The 25,725-nt window shown below is 41.4% G+C and overlaps 2 protein-coding genes across 2 annotated transcripts in view; one reads left to right on the top strand and one right to left on the bottom strand.

Moving 5' to 3' along the window:
• The window catches only part of LOC137287586 (neuroglobin-like), a 44,761-nt gene extending 37,368 nt beyond the window's left edge, over nucleotides 1-7,393 (top strand). The window contains exons 2-3 of the mRNA XM_067819956.1: nucleotides 1,294-1,558; nucleotides 6,973-7,393. Coding sequence (XP_067676057.1) covers nucleotides 1,344-1,558; nucleotides 6,973-7,393 — 636 coding nt within the window. The 5' untranslated portion in view covers nucleotides 1,294-1,343. The remainder of the gene's footprint in view (nucleotides 1-1,293; nucleotides 1,559-6,972) is intronic.
• A 10,549-nt stretch (nucleotides 7,394-17,942) lies between these two features.
• On the bottom strand, nucleotides 17,943-25,249 carry LOC137287447 (uncharacterized). Its single transcript, XM_067819740.1, has 2 exons — nucleotides 25,205-25,249; nucleotides 17,943-19,684 (listed from the first exon to the last, which is right to left on the bottom strand). The coding sequence occupies exon 2, from the start codon at nucleotides 19,663-19,665 to the stop codon at nucleotides 18,202-18,204; it is 1,464 nt and encodes a 487-aa protein (XP_067675841.1). The 5' UTR covers nucleotides 19,666-19,684; nucleotides 25,205-25,249; the 3' UTR covers nucleotides 17,943-18,201.
• Between the last annotated feature and the right edge of the window lie 476 nt (nucleotides 25,250-25,725).

The following is a 25,725-nucleotide window of genomic DNA, read 5'->3' as shown; positions in this document are numbered from 1 at the left end:
TCCTCCAACTCACACCCAACCGGGTATACATGTCACCACGTCGACATGTGGGTTTGTCCTCCAACTCACACCCAACCGGGTATCTAGCACTTTTCATATTTGACATTATATAATCATACATCAAGCAGCTTGAGCCCCATTTATCGAATGTTTTAAAATGAATGCCACTTATAGTAAGCTAAGCAATCGATACATTTTCATTTCGTGCTGTTGTGGTGTTTGAAAGCCTTGCTAGGATATTCAAACGTCACTCAATCAAGTTTCTTTTGTGTTTTGATTTGACAAAGAGCCCGATTTTTTTGTAACTCAAAGGGTCGATCATTATGAATAATGAAGCATTTCCCCGTGCTAAAAGGGTTATGGAAGCATGCTCTCAAGCTAAAATCTATAAAATTGCCAAAGTATCTCTTAACGATATTGAGTAACATACAGTGGAAGCTGTCTAAACCGGCACTCATTGGGACTGAAGAAATAATCTGGTTTAGACAATGTGCCGGATTGTAGAGCTGATGATAAATGTACCAGCCATGAACGAGGCTGGATTTTATACCAGCGTTGACAACTTGCCGGATTGGACAGATGCCGGTTCTGACAGCTTCTACTCTAACTCGGTAATAGGTGATATTACTTGTTTGTTTGGGGTTTGTGTATACAGTGCTCTTCGTCTCAGGTCTTGCAGTACACTGAGTTCCTAGCTGGTGTGGTAAGCAAGCTATTAACTATGAACATATGTTTGATATGTTTGTTTGTTCAACGCCGCACTCATAAATATTACAATTGTGTGACGGCGGGATGTAAATTACTGGTTCTGTGCCAGACAATCCAGTGACTGGCATCAGGAGCATCGATTTAAGCATTTAGGAATGCATCAATAACGACCTTGACCACCCGATCCCGTTAGTCGCCTCTTGCGACAAGCATGGCTTTCTGAAGGTCTGAACATCTTCACGGGGATACAATGTGCCCAAAATCTAAATGACTTTCAAATTACTCCGCTGTTTATATATTACCATGCGATGAACACATAAAGCACGTGCATTCTAAGCTGATGGCAGCATGGCCCTTCGTCATAGGCGCCATAATACGTTGTGCAAAGTATTGGCTCTTCGTATTGCCGATATTTGAATTTATGTTCGTCCCGGGTTTGTCAGTACCATGTACTTACGGCTTTTCTCAAATATTAACTAACTGCCCTTGCAATGTGTTTCTGAAAAATACAGTCGTTTCATTTGAATTGCGTGAAATCCAAAATCTTGTGTTTTTTAAAGTTCATGATTTCTTCTTTTCTCTTAGGTCAAGACGCGGCTCAGTAGGGATGCCACGTGACCAGAAGTGACGTTGTTATGGGTTGCGAGAACAGCAAACCCACAGTGGTGCCAAATGCGCATGTCGAACCGGATCCGGAAGTTGTTACAACGGACTTCAGTGATACACAAATAGACACCATCAGAAGCACGTGGCCAGTATTATCGCGTGATGTCATCAAAATAGGAGCGGAAATATTCGTCCGTATCTTTATCGACGCACCGGGTGTGAAGAAATTATTCGAAAAATTCAGGTACAGTGTTCAATGATTGAAGACTTATAAATCCCACGAAAATATACCATAATGGTATATATAAGCACTTAATAAATGTGCCATTGGAGAATGATGAGTGGTCAGGTGCCCAGTGGTTAGAGATATGCCCCGTCGAAGTCCGGGTTCGCTTCACTACATTGTAACTGTTTGTAAAGTCCATCCCTTGTTTGCACCAAGGTGCACAAATTGGTGTAAAACCTTACTTATTTACTATGGGCAGTGTACACTGTTAATACTGAAGACGAAGGGTTGGCGTATATTTTACATGCTGTGATGCATATTTCTCCACCTAATTCTAAATTTCTGTGAGGATACAGTGAATGTGAGTATGGATTCGCACCACTTATATAAACACTCTCGCAACATCACTGCGTGGGCCTAGATAGCGAATCGAACTCGAGTCTTCGACGTGACCAGCAAACGCTTTAACCACTAAGCTATCCCACCGCTCCGGTCGATCACAGTGGATTGACACATTTGGACATCAAATATTTTGCATTCACTCGTAGAAACTGAGATATCATTGGCATACGCAATGTAGAATATTTTCTCAAGACATGTTTACTTACCTAAATCATAGTTTTCACCAGTCTTCCTCTAGTTGATACTGATGCCTCATGAGTGAGTGAGTTCAGTTTTATGAACGCAGAAATGTTCCAGCTATATTGCGGCGGTCTTTAAAAAGTCGGTACCAGGCAATCCGCTGATCAACATCTGGGACCAACTGTCATGTGTCTACCAAGTCAGCAAGCCTCACCACCCGATCCCATTAGTCGTCTCTTACGGCAAACATGGGCTACTAAAGTTCGTTTCAAAACCGATCTTCAGTTCCATTTCCTCTTGAAGACGAACACAGTATCTCTGATCTTAGCACATTCTGATCTGAGTACAAACGGTGACCTTGAGCTTCGAGTGTCGAAACAATTCACTCTTGTGAACAATTGGCTCTGACGACGACCATTAACTAGTTAAACAATAATCAGAATTGTAAAAATAACACCCATTAACTTATTTAACTCCCTTGCTTACTTCTGAAACGATCAATATCCCTTAAGAACGAGTAGATGAGTACGACATGAAGGTACCTGCGGTATTTGAGACTACCTACTGCGGCAATTAAGGAAATCAATGTCCATGGACTTTCCAAGAATCAAGCGTAATTAGGAATACAGTTTCTCACAGGTTGGCATCTTGTCCGTGCGTGTTACAAGCCAGACAATGGATAAAGTGCACAACACTAGAAACCCAGTCGAGTTTACGAGAAACGTCTTTTGGTTAAATTCCAGCATCGAATGGCCTAGTCATGATCACCGAGGGAAATTCAGACGTTCTTCCTAAGTTTTTCTATTTTATGTTTTCATCGTTGCAAAACCATAAGACTAAAATCAAAATTAAATAGCAAAATCATTTCAAAATGTTTTCTCATTAATTTATAGTGAGTCGGTTTGATATCTATATTTCTATGCGATGGGATAGCCAAGTAGTTAAAACTGTTTATCGTCACGCAGAACACCCGGGTTCGATTTCCCACTTTGGTACATTTTGTGAGGCCCATGTCTGGTGTCCCCATCGTGATAATGCAATGATGTTGCTAAAAGCGTTGTAAAACCGCACACACTCACTATGCATGCACACCCGACACACAGACACACCACACCCACCCCAATCCCTACTTTGAATTGGCGTACTGAAACTGGTTGGACGCCACGGGGGTTAATAATAGAACGACACCGCCATCGAGCACTATGTATTTAAGACCGTATCAATTTCATAACGCACGTAATGTTATCAGTTTCATTGATTTCGCAACCAAACCAGTGTAATTTGATAAAACCCAAATACTTACCCCCATAACCAGTATTTGTCTTCCAAGATCGTATCATATTTGCTTTACCAGAGATTCAACATCCTAAGCATCTACCAACAACGCGAATATAAAAGACTGCAAACAGTGTTTGTGTTGGCCGACTGTATCTCAGATTCACCACTTTACGCTGACATCATTAACGACCAGTATTTATCGTAAATCTATTGTGTGCAAAGATCCCGTGATGTGTTATAAAAAGCAGGAATTACCTGTTAGCCTATGCTGTATTGCATTAATTGTCCTTAATCAGGGCCTTGGTGTGATTATCACCCGCCCATTAGAAGGTATAAAGGAACTGGTGTAAGGTAATTTAGTTCTGCTTCATGTCCATACAGATGGTCCAAATGACTTTCTTCCGTGAGGAGTGATTGTGTATGGCTTTCTTCCGTGAGGAGTGATTGTGTATGGCTTTCTTCCGTGAGGAGTGATTGTGTATGCCTTTCTTCCGTGAGGAATGATTGTGTATGCCTTTCTTCCGTGAGTCGTGATTATCATAGACAGAGTGGTATGGAGAGCCAAGGCCTAAGCTCTCTTAGTGCTAAGATAGCCGTAAGTTAATGTTATTGTACGACAATTACGACTATCTTAGCGCTAAAAGAGCTTCGAAAATCTAGGCCCAGGCCCCGATTTCTCGAAACAAACTTAAGTCTGAGTTTTGACTTAAGTTCAAGTTTTTGCTCAAATCTGAGAAAATGCAAGAACACCCATTTTCCAGAATGAAAGGAAATTGGTATCCAGCTCAAACATAGTAGACAATCTGAATTTGGGGGACAGATTTCTTTAGTTGTTTGAACTTTTTTAGTCTAAAAAATGCAATTGAGTTAAAATTTCAGCTGTTTCATATTGTCAAACTCAGTTTGAGATTTGAGTTAAAACTTAAGTTTGTTTCGAGAAATTGGGCCCAGGGCTGTACGTGTGATGTGTGGCATCCTGTTGTATCACTGTCAGTGTACTGTACTGAGCTTTGGTAAGGCCATCGCATTGCAAGTACGGCCGAGTTTAACCCTTCCAATCATAGTCACAATGGAAGTGCTTTGTCTTTTAATGCTGCACATATTCCAGCTATATGACGGCATGTGTAAATAGTCTAATCTGGACCAGACAATGCAGCGGTACGCTGTGATCAACCGCATGATCATCGTTTTCATAACGGTATTGTAGTTGGATCCGGTAAACCAATCAGGTAAACTTGGTGTCAGGATCCGATAAATATGCAGACTTCCAGGAACCATTCTTGTAAGTTCACTTCATCGATGCCAATATGTGTTTACCAAAGGACGGGTCCCTGTAAACAGCCATGGGTACAAATAGACTACCAGTATATTAGAAAATGTAGTTTTAATATCGTTCAAATGACGTATTCAAACTTTTTTAAAAAGTCACTGCTTGTATGTTGTATAACGCCGCACTCCAGGTATATGGTGGTGGTCTGTAAATACTCGAGTCTGAACCAGATAATCTAGTGATCAACAGCATGAGCATCGATCTACGTAATGGAATACGATGACATGCGTCAAGTCAGCGAGGTTGACCACCCGATCCCGTTACTCACCTACTGCGTTACTGCGACAAGTATTGGGGGGGAGGGGTACTGAAGATCGGTTCAAACCTGGATCTTATTGGATTAAGGATTACGGCATTGACTGCGACAGAAATAAATATCTCAAACTTTCATCATTTTAAGATTGATACCATTGCCCCCGTGTCGTTCAGAATAGAAATATATATATCATATTTTAGAAATATTAATGCCACTTATCTATACACACGTACTACACTTATACACTTGCGTGACAAACCGTGCATAATTACCGACTTGCCATGTTCTTTACGAGATACAGAGAAACAATCAGCCGCCCTCACCTTCAGCAACAGGGCACAATCAGATAAGTGTCGACCGCAAAACACCACGACGTTGAATAATTGATCCATAAAGACTAGCAGCTAATTTACTTTGTCCTGGATAAAAATAACTGACGTTGCCAGTTTTACGATTTTTAGCAGGAACTCGTGACATCTATCGCGTGTCCCGGTATGTGATAACAGTCTGTAACAGCCACTAGACTGTAAATATTTAATGACCTGGACAGGGCGTAATACATTGCGTGCTCCGAATGCGCAACGTCTGTGAGGGGAAGTGATGGAGAGATGGTGCTGGAAGTTGAAGAGGAACTGCGTTTTTCTTACAGTTTCAATAAAATCCCACAATCGTCATCATTTTCAAGATGTATGTTTATTTAACTAACAGATAGTCATCAACCATGATGATGATATGCACTCTTTCAACTGAACTTGGAAGTCCCAGGTTAGAACTGATCTCCAGCAACCCATGCTTGTCGTAGGGGGCGACAAACGGGATCGGGTGGTCAGGTTATCTTGTTTGGCTGACACGTCATCGTATCCCAGTAGCGTAAATCGATACTCATGATGGTGATCACTGGATTGTCTGGTCCCGACTCGATTATTTACAGACCGTCTTTGTTTCGTTTTTCTTTTTTTCCTGTTTTTAGATAGATAAATGAGTGAGAGAATGCAGTTTTACGCCGCTTTAGCAATAGCCCTGCAATATCACCGGGGACACCATGTTGTGAAAAGAACCGGAGTCTTTGGCGTGACGAGCGAACATTTAACCACTAGGCCACCTTACCAAGATGAACACAGGTTACTGTGCGATTATGTATTACATACGAGCATCTCATATGTGTTTTGGACTGTATTCTGCCTAGTATTTCTGTTTCAAATGTTTACTCGACGCGTTATGTAGGATCGACATAATGCATCTTTAGTCGTACACTACGCCCAAAACTGCATGGGCAGTGCTGGACAAGAAGGCATCATTGACATGTATTCGTCACTCACTATATCAGGGTGTGTTTGTTAACTGGTTTGTGCAAATGTGAAGGGCACGCTCCACCTTTCTCGAACACCCGCGGGCATCTTCACGAACCATGGTTTGATGGAGAGCCATATGGTTATCGTATGGGGTGAAATCGTAAATTGTATATCTTATCATTATGTTTATTAACAATACATTGTTATCGTAAGTCTGGATATGTCATTGACTAAATGGCATCACGGTCAATAATAATTCTTACTGTTCATTAGAAAGTCGATTGTCGCTCCATACCCAAATGTGGCACTTGTGGCAACCCATCCGGGAGCGCGGCATTGAAGGGACAAAGCCAGGACATGTCGACATGGGAACAAGTTTCCTGCAGTCCTCCCTCCCGTCGAGAATTCGTCGTCGTTTTAGATATTTAGGAACTGATGACGAGACCATTGGGTCGAACAGAACTTGTTTAATCAAGTAACCGTACAAGAAGGACCATGATGCCTTTTGTCCAATGACGTATCGAGACTTCCGGTAACAATGTACTGTTAGGAAACAACTAATTCCTCTCTCTCTCTCTCTCTCTCTCTCTCTCTCTCTCTCTATAGATCTGGGGAAGAAAGTCAATGATATGGTCGGATAGGCAGAACCGGTCAATAAATAACAAGGACTATACATTACACAATTTCATTGCAGTGTGTACAACGTGGATGATCTTCAGAAGAGCCCTCAGTTCCGGGAACATGCCGAGAAGTTTATGCAAGTCATTCAGAACATCGTGGACAACCTTGAGTGCCTCGCACCCGTCACACAGCACGAGCTGATGGCACTCGGCGCCTCCCATGTGCTGTTCGACGGTTTCGACGCCCACTACTTCAGCGTGTACTCCAAGTGTATGCTGGAAGTCTGGGAGCAGGAGCTTGGCGAAGAGTTCATTATGGAGGTGAGGGAGTGTTGGAAGGCAGTGTTTGAGTACCTGGTCACCCACATGACCGAGGGCTACGACATGTGCGTTCTAGAACAAAAGAATAGCATCGCCACTATGCAAGATAATCAACACCGGAATAACAAAGTGCAGAAGGAATATGACTTTCTACCGGATGTGAACGCAACATAGATGATCACAAACAACAGACGAGATGGGACTGCGCATACTCCAGTGATTGTATATTATTCAGCATCTGAAATAATACGCAACATAGATGATCACATGACTGTCAGACGATAGACGAGCGGGGACTGCGTCATTCAATATGGTGGAAGATGTGGCTGTTCAGATAAATGTTCATATCACGGCTCACGCCTTGTCAGACAACAAACTGATGGGAAGATAGGATCTTTTGGAATAGAGGCGCATGTTATCACAACCTTGGGTTAACATGTAGCTATCAGATTGTGAACAACCTTGTACTCTGACAAGATGCAGCTGAACGGACAACTAATTGCAACTTATGAAATGTATAAAGAAGTCGTCTGTCGGATGACCAAAACCTAAACAGAATGAAAATGCTTACTTGTACACAATATCCAGTCCGTAGATTCATCCCAGTTACAATAATACACTGTGAGACTCGAAAATTGTAAGCTGGGATATTATACTGGATATAGTCTCATGGATATTGACGACAAGCCGGGATATTAAACTGGATATAGTCTCATGGACATTGACGACAAGCTGGGATATTATACTGGATTTAATCTCGTGGACATTGACGACAAGCCGGGATATTATACTGGATATATTCTCATGGACATTGACAAGCTGGGATATTATAGCTGATATACTGGATATAGTCTCATGGACATTGACGACAAGCCGGGATATTAAACTGGATATAGTCTCATGGACATTGACGACAAGCTGGGATATTATACTGGATTTAATCTCGTGGACATTGACGACAAGCCGGGATATTATACTGGATATATTCTCATGGACATTGACAAGCTGGGATATTATAGCTGATATACTGGATATAGTCTCATGGACATTGACGACAAGCCGGGATATTATAACTGATATACTGGATATAGTCTCATGGACATTGACGACAAGCTGGGATATTATACTGGATATAGTCTCATGGATATTGACGACAAGCCGGGATATTAAACTGGATATAGTCTCATGGACATTGACGACAAGCCGGGATATTAAACTGGATATAGTCTCATGGACATTGACGACAAGCCGGGATATTAAACTGGATATAGTCTCATGGACATGGACGACAAGCTGGGATATTATACTGGATATAGTCTCATGGATATTGACGACAAGCCGGGACATTATACTGGATATAGTCTCATGGACATTGACGACAAGCCGGGATTTTAAACTGGATATAGTCTCATGGACATTGACGACAAGCTGGGATATTATACTGGATATAGTCTCATGGATATTGACGACAAGCCGGGATTTTAAACTGGATATAGTCTCATGGACATTGACGACAAGCTGGGATATTATACTGGATTTAGTCTCATGGACATTGGCGACAAGCCGGGATATTATACTGGATATATTCTCATGGACATTGACGACAAGCCGGGATATTAAACTGGATATAGTCTCATGGACATTGACGACAAGCCGGGATATTAAACTGGATATAGTCTCATGGACATTGACGGCAAGTTGGGATATTATACTGGATATATTCTCATGGACATTGACAAGCTGGGATATTATAGCTGATATACTGGATATAGTCTCATGGACATTGACAAACCGGGATATTATAACTGATATACTGGATATAGTCTCATGGATATTGACAAGCTGGGATATTATAGCTGATATGCTAGATATAGTCTCATGGACATTGACGACAAGCCGGGATATTATAACTGATATACTGGATATAGTCTCATGGACATTGAGGGCAAGGTCGACTTCGGCTCAGATTGTTTCCTGCGGTTTATTTCACAGTACAGGCCAGTTACCGCCACGTGACAGCAATCTGTAGTAGATGCATTCATACAACAGCCTGTGTTGTCGTCAGTTATGTTCTAACACCGCGTTGCTTCCTTGCGGTAGACATCCGGGTGCTTAAACCCGCCAGAGCATCTTCTAACGACCCTATGCAATCATGTGCACCGTTGTGACGTAATCATAACGACATATATGCTGTGCTAAACACAAGGTCGTGTACCCACCATGGCTGTTGCCATGTTATATTTTCTGTAAAGTGAAAGTAAATGTTAAATCTTTAAATCACAGTAAATAAGAAAGTGTAAGTCGTAGGGCAGAACAAATAGTACATTGTGGAGCGAGTGTTATAGAGCAAACATTGGTATACGCAACCTTAGAGGACACCATCGAGAGATGCCCCAAAGCTGAGTGACCTATACTAACACGTGACTTAACGGGAACTGCCGTTAGAGTTAGAACTGCCAGTTTAGAAGTGCGTCCAAAAAAGGAAACGCCGAAACGACAGGATAATGTTTGTTTCTGTGTTAGTTCTATTCCGTGCAGTCGCAGATGCATATTGTATATATGTATGATATACTGTATATTTTTCTCTCCCTCCTTGTACTGCAGGTGCAGGATGTACTCGGCACTTTGTAGTACAGATGCATCCATTTTCATGCTGGTAAAGATGGCACGGTATCTAGCGTCGCGTAAAAGAATACATCTCGTACGTCACGACGAGTGTGCGTGCGTGCGTGCGTGCATGCGTGCGTGTGTAAGAGAGCGCGAATGTGTATGTGTGTACGTATGTGTGTGCGTGTGTGCGTGCGCTCAGAAAGTCCAGACACTCCTTATCCAATTAGTGCCGAGCGTCAGACAGGATAAGATCAAGTACCACATTTTGACATGAAGTAACCGAAGGCCATCTACATTCCTGACAGATGACCTCTCAATCAGACCATGGAAAACATTTATGTCTGTAAAGTCGTATAAAGCTGCCTCTGCAAATTGTCGTTCTTCGTACATGTGGTGCGGATCGTAGTTCACATTCTCTCACTAGTTTGTTTGATCTAGACTCGAAACATTGTTACCGTGATATAGCTGGAAGAATGCTGACTCCGGCATTAAACGACATTTAGTCGCTGGCTTATAAAGCACATTATCATGTATATTATTATTATATAAGGTTTGGTCGCAGCGGATGTGCGACAGTACGAAGTTGGATACTATAATATTACACCATCCACGTCAGGAGGTGTGGCACCATCAATATTAAAGCTGTCAACTCTTCTGTGAAGTTCTGACTTCAGCGATCTACAGGATCCAGTCAATGTGAACGATGTATGTAGTTATGTTTTGTTTTCTGGGGTGGGGGGTGGGGGGTGTTACAGTCACAGCGCTAAGACTACCAGTAATCTATGTGAAAGAATGGGGGGAGGGTTACAGTCACCTTAGCGCTAAGACTACCTTTAATCTATGTGAAGGTATGGGTGCGTGTGTGTGTGTGCGTGTGTGCGTGTGTGTGTGTGTGTTACGGTCACAGCGCTAAGACTACCTTTAATCTATGTGAAGGTATGGGGGTTACAGTCAACTTAGCGCTGAGATCTATTTGTACAACGGCACTCAGGTCTCCATCCCATAGAGCGATCTGAGCGTCACGATTTGGTAACTCTGAGTGAAATCTTAGAGTTACGACAGCCTTAGTGGTAACATTGATTAAGGCTTGAATTATCAACACTGGACACCAGGCAGTGTAAGGCAGTACTTAAAAACGAAGAATGTGGACGTCGAATTGTTAAAGTATCCCCGATATGAATATGCAAATTATTGACTGTTTTGAGTATCCATTTCCATTACGTCTAAAGTTTTATTATGTTATAAATGCTTAATTGTTCTTATAAAACTGCTTTGATAGTTCTTGAATGTGTTTGTGTATATAACACCCTTGACTGCACAGAGTGACCGCTTAGGTATGCTTAGAACAGATGCATTTTATAGGTAACACCACAATGTGGAAAAATACGTAAATGGTAACAGAAAAGTAATGGCGTTAAATATGTGTGCTGTTTAACCGTATTTGAAATTTTTTCCCGAATATGATATATAATGTAAGATATATATAAATAGCATATACTGACGGTATGCAAATACGTCAACAACACTGAACAACATCAAAATAGATGTGTTTCCATGGTGATATTTCTGCTGTGTACGTTTGTGTGAACGAAGCTTTATGATATGTATCTACGTCCAGGGAAATGATGAAGCCACGTATGTATTTGCTAATGTGTCTTAGGCACGTATGTATAGGGAAGTGCTGTTTGAAATATCAGTCCGTTTGCTTAACATACACAGTTATATACTCGACCAAGTCGGCACGTAAACGCATCGCCTTTATACGAAAACCATTCTGAAGTTCTGAACGTAGTCGGCGACGAACCGGGTAAAATATGGTCTTCAGTAAATCATATTTGCCATTAGTGGCGTTTAACGGGGTCGGGTGGTCCGGCTGGCTGATTTGGTTGACACATGTCATTGTAACCCAACTGCGTAGATCGATGCTCATGCTGCTGATCACTAGATTGTCAGATCCGGAATCGATTATTTACAGACTGTCGCCATATAGCTGGGTTATTGGAGTGCGGCAGTAAACAATAACCAAACCAATAAAAAACAGTTCATGCATCACATCCTGTCCAAGCTGCGCAGGTCGATGCTCATGATGTCTGTTACGAGCCCTCTCGTATATATACCCACCTCAGTCATAAAGCTGAAAAATTGCGGAGTGTGGCATTAAACAAGAGAACAAACCGAAAAATAAGCTTAAATTGCCACAATAAGACAATATGTGTCGAACAGACTGAATTTATTTTTTGTCGGCAGTGACTTGCTCACACGGATTCCTAGTGATGAATGATTACATCAAATGTAAATGCTTTCCATTTTCTAAAGAACATTTAAAGCTTTATACACACAAGAATTTGTTTTCTCAACCGTAACCTTCCGGGACAAGCCGAGCGTTCGGAAAAGGTGGAAAAGAGGGCTCAATATATGACGAAGGTTTCAAGTACGTAGTGCTCCGTTTTAAAACTTCTTTACGACATCATTTTATCGTCTTGATTCATAATTTGACTCTGCTTTAGATATTTTTCTGATTTAATCTCATGGCGAATTTCATAAATGTAAATATGAATTTACGTCATTTTAAGTTCTTACAACATTTTTTGCCAAACGTTTTTATTCTTTATTGAATATGTCTGTCCACACTGAGGATAAGTAACATTGCGTTGAAATATATCATACTGGGCAGTTTCGTCACACACAGTTGTCTCCCTTAGACCCTGTGACGATTTTTGATGCTCAAATGGTGGGGCTGTTTGAACACGTTGCCAAATTTTAGTTCTTTATCATAATAAACTTGGTCTTTGTCGGTGTTGTTGTTTTTGTTAAATTCAACGACATTTTATTCCTCTGAATTTGAGAAAAGTAAGCGATGACCTTAGTCAGCTTACTGTACGGCTTTGTCCGTGGATCACGGTAAACCATTTGGATTTGGCCGAAGACCACAGTGCAAGTCTCCCTGGTACTGGTTGTCAACTGGAACAGGATGCCACTCCACAAAGCGATCTTGTCATAAACAACTGTTAAAGCACGGGATTTATGATCACCGTAGCGCTAAGATCGTTTTGTGAATCGGGGCCCAGGGCCAGGCGTCACATTCTCAGTATGACAACTCGTGTCTGCGACAACGTGACCTCAGCTGAAAATAAGTGCTGCATTTATACGAGCTGGTTTTGGAAACGTTTGATAAGTCATTCGTGTACTGTGCTTGAGCTTTCAGTATGGATGCATCAGTTTGGTATAGTTCACCTCGTTTCAACTCCTGAATTCCCATCCTTCAAACTGAAAAAGTACAAGGATGTTAGGTCTCATCAAATCAGTCATGGTCCGCTGAAATTAATTGGTCTTCATTGGCCAAAATTGTGATCGTGCAGACGAAGACCTGTTGGATGCAGTTTCTAACATGACTGGTTGTCCACCTCCGGTGTACTAAGTCAAAATCTGTCATTCATTCATGAGTGGGTGCGTTTTGGATTTTAGATAATATTCCGTTCCTTACGAGATAATCGCCAAATGTGGAACAAAGCGCGAAGTAATTCAGGCCTCGGGTATTCAGTTGCAATTCAATAGCATAAACCAATCTAGAAATTCAATCGCTCATTAACACGTCATCGAGGAGAACTGCTGCATACAAGATTCTCTCACTAATACACAGTGCGGATATGCAAAATGCGAATGACAAAGCTGAAGTACGCCATGGCTATATTGTTCAAACAAAACATCATAACTTGTCGTTATTAGAAGTCCATTCGAGACCTTGGTCCTGTTCAACAAACGATCTCATCACTAACGTTGTCCCAGCTCCCATCCTTTACTATCGCCCTACGATCATCGTGGCGCCAAAGTCGTTTTCTTAATCGGAAACCTGCCGCTTGTATTGTCTTGAAAATTACAGCTTCCAAAGTATATTCAATTTGTAAGTATATATCGTCCTAAAACTATTTTACGCTGTCTTGAATTTTCAAGTCATACCATCGTAAACATTTAAAATACAGTTTTGATAATCGGGGTTAGCGAGTTCCAAATTCTGGATCAACTAAATATAAAAGAAACTTGATGGGACTTTATTTGTTTTCTTAAAATCTCTAGGTATGAAGTTCAACTTAAGATAATAATCTGGCATTTTGTCACCAGTATATTGCTTGTTGAGAACGTCTCAAGCGTATATAGGTTGAGAAAACATGCACTCTGCCAACATAAATTCCAAGGGAGTATATTGTCTTGAAATTTCAACTTTGAATTTCAAGTAGTACATAAAAAATCTCAGATCACCCTAAAAGTCGTCCGTACAAGATGGCTTCTTTAAATTTAGCTTACGATCTCCCAAAGGTTTCACTTTCTGCTCTGAGCTGACGCCGTTGACGGACTTGAGGTTGCAGGATATGTGTCATCATTCTAAAGGTAAAACAATAATTTCGTTATCGTAAATGTCCCACTAAACATCTCTCCGAGTGGCTGGAAGTAACCAGAAATATCGCTGATTCACTCCAACGAATCTGTAGAGGTATTGTCCTGTCATAGATGTCGGTGAACATACTGTTGATCATTGGATTGTCTGGTCGAGACTCGATTATTTTAGAGGCTGTCGCCATTAGCTGGAGCATTGCTGAATAGCGTTAAACAAGAAACTAACAACAACCATCAGTCACTGAGTTGTTTTTTCCGGACTCGATTATATAGCAATCGCCTAAAGTACGGTCGCGCCTCATTTCCAGGTCCGTATCCCCACATGGATGCAGTGTGTGAAGCCGTGCAAACCTGCACCGAAGCTACACAGAAAACGTACAGAGATGGTACGCAGATCCTACGAAGGCCACACGGTGATCGTGCGGATATCCCACGATTCTACGATCCTTTCTTTCCAAAGATGCCCGTGCGATGCCATCTACGGGCTACTGGGTTTTATTCCTAATTCGTCAGACGTGCGATTATCGTACTGCCGCCGCCGGAAATGGAACTGCAGACAGTTTACGGGTACCGTAGATCCAGGCATTTCTCATTCAATATGTGCTAAATATACAATAATATGCACAAGATTATAATCGAGGATGGAATATAGAATGCTTGTGTAAAATCGCAGGACAGTTATCATAGTTATTGACTCGCTGTGTGTATCATTTGCAGGAGGAGGATGCACAACAGAACACCAATATACTCGTCAGTGTCGCACATGTCTTCACCGCATGGAACCAATGGAAGTACATCCCGACGAAATGAATCACGGGGTAAAACTATCTGCATATTAGGTGCACCGACAGCTGATCACGTAGCTGGTCTCAGATGACATTACAATCGACCACACTGCAATAATTCAATATCAGTTTCCATAGAAACGGGAATTTTAAGACGAGATTACGTAATTTCGCAATTGACGTTTTATGAACTGGAAAATGTCAGCGTCGTAAATACACTTTTTCAGCATCTTTGTGACAGTAGGGATTACATGGTAGGATATGAAATGACGTTAGGACGGTCAAATAATTGCAGGTTTTAATGATTTATCATTCAAAATAACGTGTTGTAAATATCTACAGCCACTGCCATTGATCCGTTACAAGGATGATGCGCATCGCTGGGTTGGCTGATTCACGCCAGATTATAACTGCTCCTTCCCTGACGAGGCGCCATGCAAGGCGTGTGATCGGCCATGATGACTTCTGAGGACGCGGACTACGTGGGCGAGTGATCACTTGACAAAAACCCAGTTCGGCTGTGTATAGGTTGAAGGGTGTGGCGTGATCAACTGGAAAAAAAACCCAGTTCGGCTGTACTGTGTATAGGTTGAAGGGTGTGGCGTGATCACTTGAAAATAAACCAAACCGATGCTGGGTGTTAGCTGATGGGTAGATCACCATCGCGGGTTGGTGTTTCTCTTATGCTAAACGGAAATTGTTCCCGGGGAGAGTTAATACTAGGTATCTCTTTGCACAGACCTTCTATATTTCAACTAGGTCGATATTTCCAGATGTTGCAGATGGAGAAGACGCCGAGATTTTTCAGGGGAAAATAGCAAGTCGACTCTGAAAGGGCAAGTCGACTCTGAACGGGTTAATCATCTGGAAAACAAACTCGGCTCTGTGTGAGTTAATGGATGATAAACTCCAATATGTGCGCATTAGTCAGTGGGTGGTGTCTTGAAAAACAAGCGCTTCTCTGGATGGGTTCATAATTAGTGGTGATCACCTGAAAAACCAACTCGATTCTGAGTGGGTTTATGGGTGGAATATCACTTGAAAAACATACTTGTTTCTGGGTGGGTTTCTGGGTGGAGTTATGAGTGGAAGATCACTGGAAAAGCAAACTCATTTCTGGTTGGGTTTACGGGTGGAAGATCTCTTGACTCGATTCTGGTGGGTTTATGGGTGGGATATCACTTGAAAAACATACTCGTTTCTGGGTGGGTTTATGGGTTTGAGATCACTTGGAAAACAAAAACGATTCTGGGTGGAGTTATGGCTGCGCGCTCACTAGAAAAGTAAATTCGTTCCTGAGTGTTTTTGTGGATGGGAGATCACTTGATAAACAAAGCTGGCTTCAGGAGGTATTATGGGTTTGAGATCACTAGAAAAACAAACTCGATTCTGGAAAAGTAAATTCATTTCTGAGTGGGTTTATGGATGAGAAATCATCTGATGTTCCTCCTTTGCCTTGAGGTGATCGTGATTTGAATTTCATACTGTCAAACTATTTTTCTCTGATCCGATGCAATACAGTATTTCGCAATGGATCGTAAACAACCACTGTCCTAGACAAGTAAATCTCAGTTATCGTCTTTGATTCATGATGGAAAAGCGGTGTTTAATATGGCAACGCTTCTTCTTCTGGTTACCATAGCAACTGCACTTATTATTTGAAGCAAAACATTTCTGTTCACATTATTTAGAGCAGCAGGAGACAAATGTTATTTTTGCACATCAAATGATTTCAGTTAGTCCGACAAAACCGTTCTGTACATGACGTTGTTCAGAAGCCCAGAGTTCCTGTAATTGTATGGTCATATGCGTTATCTCCCCTCATCCACTACATTCCGAAAGGTACCAAGATTTTAATCATTACACGTGCGTAATATTTGGTGTTTAAATTATTGGTGTTTAAATGAACTTAATTTTTTGGAACCGACAACATCTCGATAAGAAATGCTGCAAATGAACATGTGTGCCTGGTCAGCAGTCTATCTCAGGAACACAATTCAAAAGTTATTTTATGTCCGCTTCGAATTTCCGACTCGGTCCAACAGAAGACAAGTTGGGCTTATTCGGACAATCCTGGTCTGAAGAGAATACATGCGGTAGCATAAATTCTGTGCTGTTCTTGTTAAGAATACTCCCACTCCCATTTTTGCTCATCTCACCCTGTGTTCTTAATTTGGATGATATTCATATTTTTTTCATTTGGTATACTATACAAATCATTGTACTTGTTGGTTGGTAGGTTGTTGGGGTTTTTATGGTCAAAAGCCGCAATATTTCAGCCAAATTGCAGGGGTCTGTAAATAATCGAGTCTGGACCAGGCAATCCAGTGATCAGCATCATGAGCATCGATCTACACAAATGGGATACAATGACATTTATGAACCAAGTACATGGACAACTATCATCAATACCGAACAACAGTCATTCATACCCAGCGACCGAGTCTGCTGACCACCTACCTGGCGTTTAACCACGATGGCACCTTACAGGTTCGACACCAACAGCTACGGAATATGGTTTGCAAGCTCCAGATCCGATCGATGCAGTGACAAAACTAATATACCACGTCCACTTCATCGCCAGTCACAGTAACAAGAAGAGCATACATGAATTTCTATTATATACAAGACAAATCAAAGAATCTGTTGGTCCTGATTTCATGTGAACAGACCCCTGAAGATCTACGATATAACTGGTCTTCAGGAACCCATGCTTATTGTCAGAGACGACAAAAGGGATCGGATGGTCTTGGTTCACACGTCATCGTACAAACATTGCTTAGATCGATGTTCATCCTGTTGACCACTAGATTGTGTGGTCCAGACTCGATTATGTACAGACAGCCGTCATACATCTGTACTATTGCTGAGTGCGGCGTTAAATAACAAACAAACCTACCAACTCTGGAACAAATAACTCTAGGCCGCAAAATTCTAAGATGGTTCTTTACATGTCTTTATAATTAAACGTATATTTATCAAACGCCCGGTCATTATCACATTCATGTGTGATAAATGCTCAGAACATTTTACATACTGACCGTCTAAAATAGAAACATCATGATGAATGACATTCGTGTCTTTCCGCTATCTTTTACAATGCACAATTCGTGTCCTTCAGGAACGTTTGGTCGTTTTCTAACAAAAATGTTATGCGTCTTGTTGGCTTCAACAGAGGTACACCAACACGTCACACTAGATAATGTTGAATCCCCTAGCCATGCAGGACAACATGGCGGAACGAGACTTCATGCTCTGCAGTCTCTCCTGTCTCAAGACCTCCCTTTTATCAGGACTGTTTTGATTGATGAGGTATTCCAGGGCCTTCTTTCGAGAACTTTTGGAAAACACCATAGCACTCTTCACTGCCGACTCGGCCTTGTGAGCGTCGTACACGTGCGTCTGGTCTAAGTCCTGTTTCCGGCTACTCCTTGTTGACGTCATTTCCGGTCTGACGTCATGGTCTTCTTCATCACTAATCTCCAACACCGTAGGGGTCAGAATGCTCTCCCTTCTCTTAGTAGAGTGACCGGATCTAGGTATATGATACAAGCTGCCTTTTGAAGATTTAGCACTATGAGGTACCTGTCTAGTTGTTGAATGAGAAGGGGGAGAGAACTCTTCCTCTGTCAACTGATCGAGAATGCTGGGTATAGAAACATGTTTTGTAAGTCTCTTTGATAACTTGTCGGTCAGTGTGCTTCTCGATGTCTCTGACAAAGTGTCTGTATCTTGGGATGGCCTGTTGCACCTAGAGTCTAGGTCGTCCTGGAAAACATCCTGGTCGGGTTCAGAGTCTGATGACAAAGGTGAGTGGGACCTACTCATATCGTGGACAAAGTTATTCACCTGAGCTGCTGGAGCATCTGCTCTTGATCCTGAGATTTTAGTAAACTGCATCCCGCTGTTCATGTACACATCCCCCTTTGTTATCAAGAACTGGGGTTTTCGGGACGAGTTATCAACACATGCCGACTGGGGTCGCTGCTTTTGTTTCACAGCAGGAGTAGTCTTGTCGAAAGCTGTATGAGGGCGTATCACATGCTCACTATGATGTCTCTGCCTACCATCCTTGCTACCTCTTTTAACGTCATGTTTAGCTTCACTCTGGGATTTCCCATCCGTTTTTGCCAAACCGTCCACAACATGCATGCCGCTGTGTAAGAAAGCGCTTACTCTTTGTTGCACCTCGGCCCTTTCCTTCTCCACCTTCCCGCCATGTCTTTCCTTAGCAGACGCAGGCTTCTTCCTTTCTTCCTCCCACGCGCTTCTGCTTGACATGAGGCGGGAGTCGAGAAGGGTATCGTCTGCGGCCACGGCCTTCTGCTTGAGGAACCTCTGCAGCTGCTTCTCGCACAGCCTCCACTCCATCAGCCTCTTCTCGCTCAGTCTTATGGCACTACGACTGTGTATGGACTTCTCATACGAGTTGTCCTTTGGGCCAGCAGGGGCCATGCCCATGTTGCTGTTGCCAGAGGTCCTTCTCACTGACTCTATGTTAGCGTAGAGGAACTTCTTCTCCCGCTCCTGCAGGCCCCAGTTTCGCAGCCTCTCTCGCTCATAGATCTTGAGTTGGAGGTCGAGTCTTGCCCTCTCAACCCGGTTCTTCCTGTCCGCCTGAATGAAGCGCTCCCCTGTCGACGTCCATCGTATCGGCATCTCCGTCCCTGACTGCCCGCTGAGATAGAAGAAGGTGGAGATTATGATACATATAGCATTTACGATGATGTCAATGAGTGAACGAGTTTAGTTTTACGCCGCACTCAGCAATATTGCAGCAATATGGCGGCGGTCTGTAAATAATCGAGTCTGGACCAGACAATCCAGTCATCAACAACATGAACATCGATCTGAGCAACTGGGAACCGATGCCGTATGTACCAAGTCAGCGAGCGTAACCACCCGATCCCCTTAGTCGCCCCTTACGACAAGCATAGTCGACTTTTATGGCAAGCATGGGTTGCTGAAGGTCTATTCTACCTCGGACCGTCACGGGTCATGATGATGATGATGATGATGATGAAGAGGAGGAGGAGGAGGATAAATGTTGCATGTGAATACATGATAAATATGTAAGTTAATAAGTAAATCAATAAACAGATAAATTAAAAAAATAAATACATAATTTTCTCCCAAATGAATAAATTCTAATATGTCTACAAATGACACCGTTGTTGAGATTTTGAGTACCATAGCGAACGCACTGGAAGCAATGCTAACATAATGTACACAAAACATAACACAAACAAAACATATTTCAATTCTGTTATATAAACTTCAAGTATAAATTCCAGTTCATGTTATGTATGATATATGAATCTTATTTCTTATTCGATGTCACGGTTTTCTCAAACAATGTCTGAGGGAAGCGTCATGAAAATCCGCTCTAACGGCAATTATGGTTCGAGGGTAACAACACACTATCGGAGGCAGCTTGACGTTGACGCACGCCAGAGACGCTACTGAAATACTGCAGTCTCCTTGGTTGCTAGGTAAATAGTTTCAGTGACAATATATTCAGTCATTTCGCCTCAAAATGACACAAGCGGAAATAGAAAATTGACAAATTCCAACATTTATAATTCACCAACTGTAAGATTAGTTTCACAGATTAGTCTTTCACAATAGCGAATACATAGTCTCATGACACGCGCTAATTGACTTCCGCAGTCAAATTAAAGATTTCATTCAGTTTGTTTGCGTGATTAACAAAAGGTAATTATAAATACACAATGGAATGTGTATTCACCATGAAAGTGGTGAAACACATGTTATATCAGGGATTACATTTTCTCAGTAAAGTACAGATTCTAGTTTTTTCGCTATGTTGAGTCCCATCCAGGGAGTGGGTTCGAATCAAAGATGGGACTCAATCCAACAAAAGTACTGAAACCTGTACTTCACTGAGAAAGTGTGATGATGATGATGATGATGATGATGATGATGATGATGGTGATCATGGTGGTGATGGTGATGTTGATGATAACGCACCTTTTCAGTATTCAGATCACTCAGTCCGAGCATAATTATCCCGGATATAATCCCATAGTAACGCGTTAAAAAGTTATTATTACTTTAGAATTTTGTGTTACTTGTAACTAGGCGTTATGAAGTAGAGGCTTTCATCTCGTCACACCGACGCACACTGATATACAACGCGAAGTATATATGCTGTCTTGTCAAATGGCAGGATCGTCTAGTAATTAGAAATAACTGCAGATAAGGTCAGTGAATTTGAAAACAAATTTCTCTTCTATAGTTGTTTTCTAAACCCCAAAATTCAAAATATTGTATATTGCCACAAATCAAATATCACAAGAAGATTAATATGAATAGAAGTGGTACATTTTGAATATTAATCGATAAAACTGATAAAATATTTAAACGCAAATATCATACATTATATCTTAGTTTTTACCGCATGATCAACGTTCAACCGTAGCAGATTTACCTTACAGCATTCCGTTTAACAACTCCATGCACGCACAGGATGAATGTACAGTGTAGAAGACCTGAGGCTCCAGTCAGTTAAGTCGTTATTTCTACATGTAACACAATTGTACACAGCAGTCATACGCCTGAATAATATTCTTAAAAGCTCGAGGGATAACGTACTCTAAATCTAGAATTAACATAAAAACCTTATTACGGTAGTATACAGAGACCGAATGAACTTAATCAGGGCCCGAGGCCTCGATTTAATTGGCTGAATGAAAAAGACGGATGGGACATGGTATGTGGTGATTCGACCAAGCTTGTGATGCGAGCTTTAGCAGGTCAAAGAGGTTCAAATGTTTAATAGGATCTAAGTGGAATTCTTCGCCAAGAGAAGTTTTAACTTCACTACTTTACTGATCGTTATGAGTCGTTTGTTTTGTGAGCATTGTTGTTTCGCTCTTGAAATAGTGATTACAAAGTGATTTATAGTGACTTGCAATACTTAGAAAAAAATGGTAACAACCATCCCAGTACATATAGGTTCATTGAAAAAAACCCGAAAAAAACTACTTGCAAACGGCGTAAAAACCTCGGTGGAATTTGCTGATTCCATGTTACATTTACTTGGATGTTTTTGATGTTTTTAAGTGCCAACACAAAAAGTAATTAATGCTGTACTATGAATTCCAGTACTCCCCCCCCCCCCCTCCTTTTCCTCTTGTAAACTTTTGATATTTCTGTATGGCTGTGTGTGTTTGTGTATGTACATAGTTGATATAAACTGTATATTTTCTAGAATACCTACTTTTGAGTATGTTAATGTATAGAAAAATAAAAGTTTTATCTTTGCGTTCCACGTTTACACTGATACGGTCCACCAGTAATGCCTTAGTTTTGCTATTCTACATGTCTGACTGCTTCAGTCATTATGAACAAAAGGTGTCTGCACTGTGACGATACCCCATTTACATGCACCTCGATTATATAATACTAAAATTTCAAACAGTATATTCTCAGGCATTCATCTGACATTACAGAGCTAGCATTCCTATCCAGTAAGAATCCACAGTATGATCATATACTTTGCGAACGTTTACGGTCAGGGCAGATTTTCCCCTTGCTTTCCGGGATTGCAGCCATTCCTCCGCTCGTTCCCCTCATACTGTCTACCTGCACTCCTCCGTTCCCTACCTTCTACTTTCTTTCCATTCGAACCTCTTCAGCACTGTGACCACCCTACCACATCGCCCTTGTGTGGCCCCTGGGTCATATGCTACCGCCAAAGATACACTGCTGTACGTACATCCCCTCAAAAGTTCAGACTCGCTTAAAACACTCACTATATGTAATGCATACGTGTATGGTTACATCGAAGGCTGATTTCTCCACTAACTATAGGGAACCAACTGCAGACTTTATGCTGATGAAATGCATGAGGATCATGCATCAAATTGCTGCAATGCATTTGGAAATATCGTGGTTGTGAACAACTGCATATTGGTGTAAAGTGTTGTTGAGAATCCACTAACTGAATTTTATCATTTACTGAACTTATGACAATTATCTTTTCAACGTTACAATACATCAGTTCATTTGTAAACACCAGCTTTAAATGGTATGGAATATTTGTACAAATCTAATTTGGAACATCTGCTTGAAGGATGTGACTGTACTCACTCTAGTGATTCTAAACTCACTTATGGAATCTTGGCCTTGTAAGTCATAGTTTCTCACCGTCTTCGGTAAGCAGTCAGTGCGAACACTAATGCTGGTTAAATGGATAGCTCGAATGCCACGTATAAATAACAAAACAAAAGCTTTTTGAGAGGGTGATTTAGTCTATCACACAGACCTTGAAACAAATTAACATGTGTACCCAGTGCACCAGTCTTTAGAATATGTGGCAGGTCTAGAATTGCCACTGTTTTGTTTTCGTCAAATATGTTTATATCAGAAACTAGAGGTTAGTATAATGATGATAATACGTACATGCTTTTCAAACCACTTTGTCAGACAAACATCAGCAGTTTGATGTAGTATTTAATGCTTCAGTTTTTCAGCGACACATCACTACAGATTGCGTACAGTTGTTATGCAACAGTCATTACATACAGTCTGTTTACAGACCGCCGCCATATAACTGGAATATTGCGGCGTAAAACTAAACTCACTCACTCACACACTGTCTGCAACATTTTATGTGTCTCAGTCCTGTTTGGAGAACGCCTCTTTTGTTCTCTCGCTCCCATCTCGACCCCCACCCTGGGTACAGAATCGTTGATTTGATTCCCTGACAACATTGATGTATATTGTCTTACCTGTATTCTTCCAACTGGCTATTACTGTAACGATCTACACCCGACTGTGTTAGCCGTAGTCTCGAGACCCCCATTAACGTCTAATCTGTATATACGATCATTATCGAAACAGATATGTGTCGAGGTTGAAATGAACGACTACATCTAATCTGTAACTACAACTCTGATATTATCGCTAATAGGTTGTAGCAATTAAATACGTGACACTGAATGTGTATATAATTACTTATTACGAGGAATAAATGTCTCGAGGGCCGCTCTTCAACAAGCTGGATCAGAAGAACAAAGGTTCTGTGCTAGGGCTGATGACCCGGGACGAAAACATGACCCTTTATCGCCGCTGGAGACACCCTGACAGTTACTAGACGAAATAACATGTCCATGTGGCTGATGATGGGCTGGTATACCAACGAACACAAAGTATTTGTATCATCTTTGATACTGGAATTCAGGGTCACTCGCACAGTGGCAGTACCGCAACATCGAAAGGGCAACCCATGCTTTGACATATAGCCATTAATGGCGCAACCCATGCTGAGATTAAGCATCAAGCCGAAGTCAAACTTACGATAGGACAGCCCATACCCACGTAAACTTACACATAGATTTATTGTGTCACATGTAGACAAAAAGACCCGTCAGGAGAGGGCGGAAATATGTAAGACATCACAGCTTGTATGTATGACTAGCATGGATAAGTTAAATGACCTATTAGAGCATAGAGTGAAAGTCACAAACAAGCTGAGGCTGGGCAAGGTTGGTCCTTGGGCGGGTGACCGTGTTTGGCAGTTTGACTCCTGAGAGTTTCTAAGCCTTCGCTTTTGTCCCACACGGAAAGTGGGAAAACTGAACACTGCCATGGACGTATGAAGTGGAACACTTTTCCTGACGTATTTATATGACTGATGAACACTGCCGTGAAGGTATATATATGACATATGAACACTGTCGTGAAGGTATCTATATGAAATATGAACACTGCCATCAAGTATACATATATGTAAGAATAATGACGACTGCCAAGAAGGTACATAATAAGAAATATATACACTGCCGTGAAGGTATATATATGAAATATGAACACTGCCGTAAAGGGATATATATGGAATACAATGTATGAACACTACCGTGAAGATATATGTATATATAAAATATGAACACTGCCGTGAAGGTATCTATATGAAATATGAACACTGCCGTGAAGGTATATATATAAAATATGAACACTGCCGTGAAGGTATATATATAAAATATGAACACTGCCGTGAAGGTATATATATAAAATATGAACACTGCTATCAAGTATACATATATGTATGAATAATGACTGCCAAGAAGATATATGATAAGAAAGATATATATATGACTGATAGACGCGATAAATATCACTAAATAATTTCATCTATGACAAGACACCACAGAACCAATGTCACCATACTTACCCCTAGCTGCAATACTCCATGTCACCTGACTCTACACACACCCGCACAGTATACCCGTGTTAACCACCCAGAAATATCGCCAGTATTCACCAACATCTTAGTGTTTAATCTACGTGTTACCGTAGTGTACTTGTTAGTCAACCTGTAAAGGCCTTTAACATATCAACCGTAACAAAGACACCAATGACTGGCATACTAACATAGGTCATTCCCTTCTGTCTAGTATGAAGAAACCAGTCCTCTATACGTACATGTCTTCTAATGGTCAATCCATCGATGCACAGACATCAAAGAATACCTACTTGCGGCACATAATAATGATATATATTCTCTGCATTAAAGTTCAACCCCGTTAACAATTATTACAGATATTCTGCTCACCTCATGCCAGGTATAAGCTCCGCTCTGTCAATGCGGGCTACCGGAGAGACTTGTTAGCCTGACAAATGGCTTATAAACATCAAAGTTTATCCGATGGCTGTACATATATACTTGAGACCTCTTCATCGATTTATCTGTAA

Source organism: Haliotis asinina, chromosome 6 (assembly GCF_037392515.1).
Source record: "Haliotis asinina isolate JCU_RB_2024 chromosome 6, JCU_Hal_asi_v2, whole genome shotgun sequence".
NCBI lineage: Eukaryota > Metazoa > Mollusca > Gastropoda > Lepetellida > Haliotidae > Haliotis > Haliotis asinina.
The sequence above is the reverse complement of the archived record's forward strand: the minus strand, read 5'-3'. Positions and strand labels throughout refer to the sequence as shown.

Bases quoted from the DNA above. Each gene is read 5' to 3' on its own strand.
- LOC137287447 (XM_067819740.1), bottom strand. From the start codon at position 19,665: ATGCCGATACGATGGACGTCGACAGGGGAGCGCTTCATTCAGGCGGAC.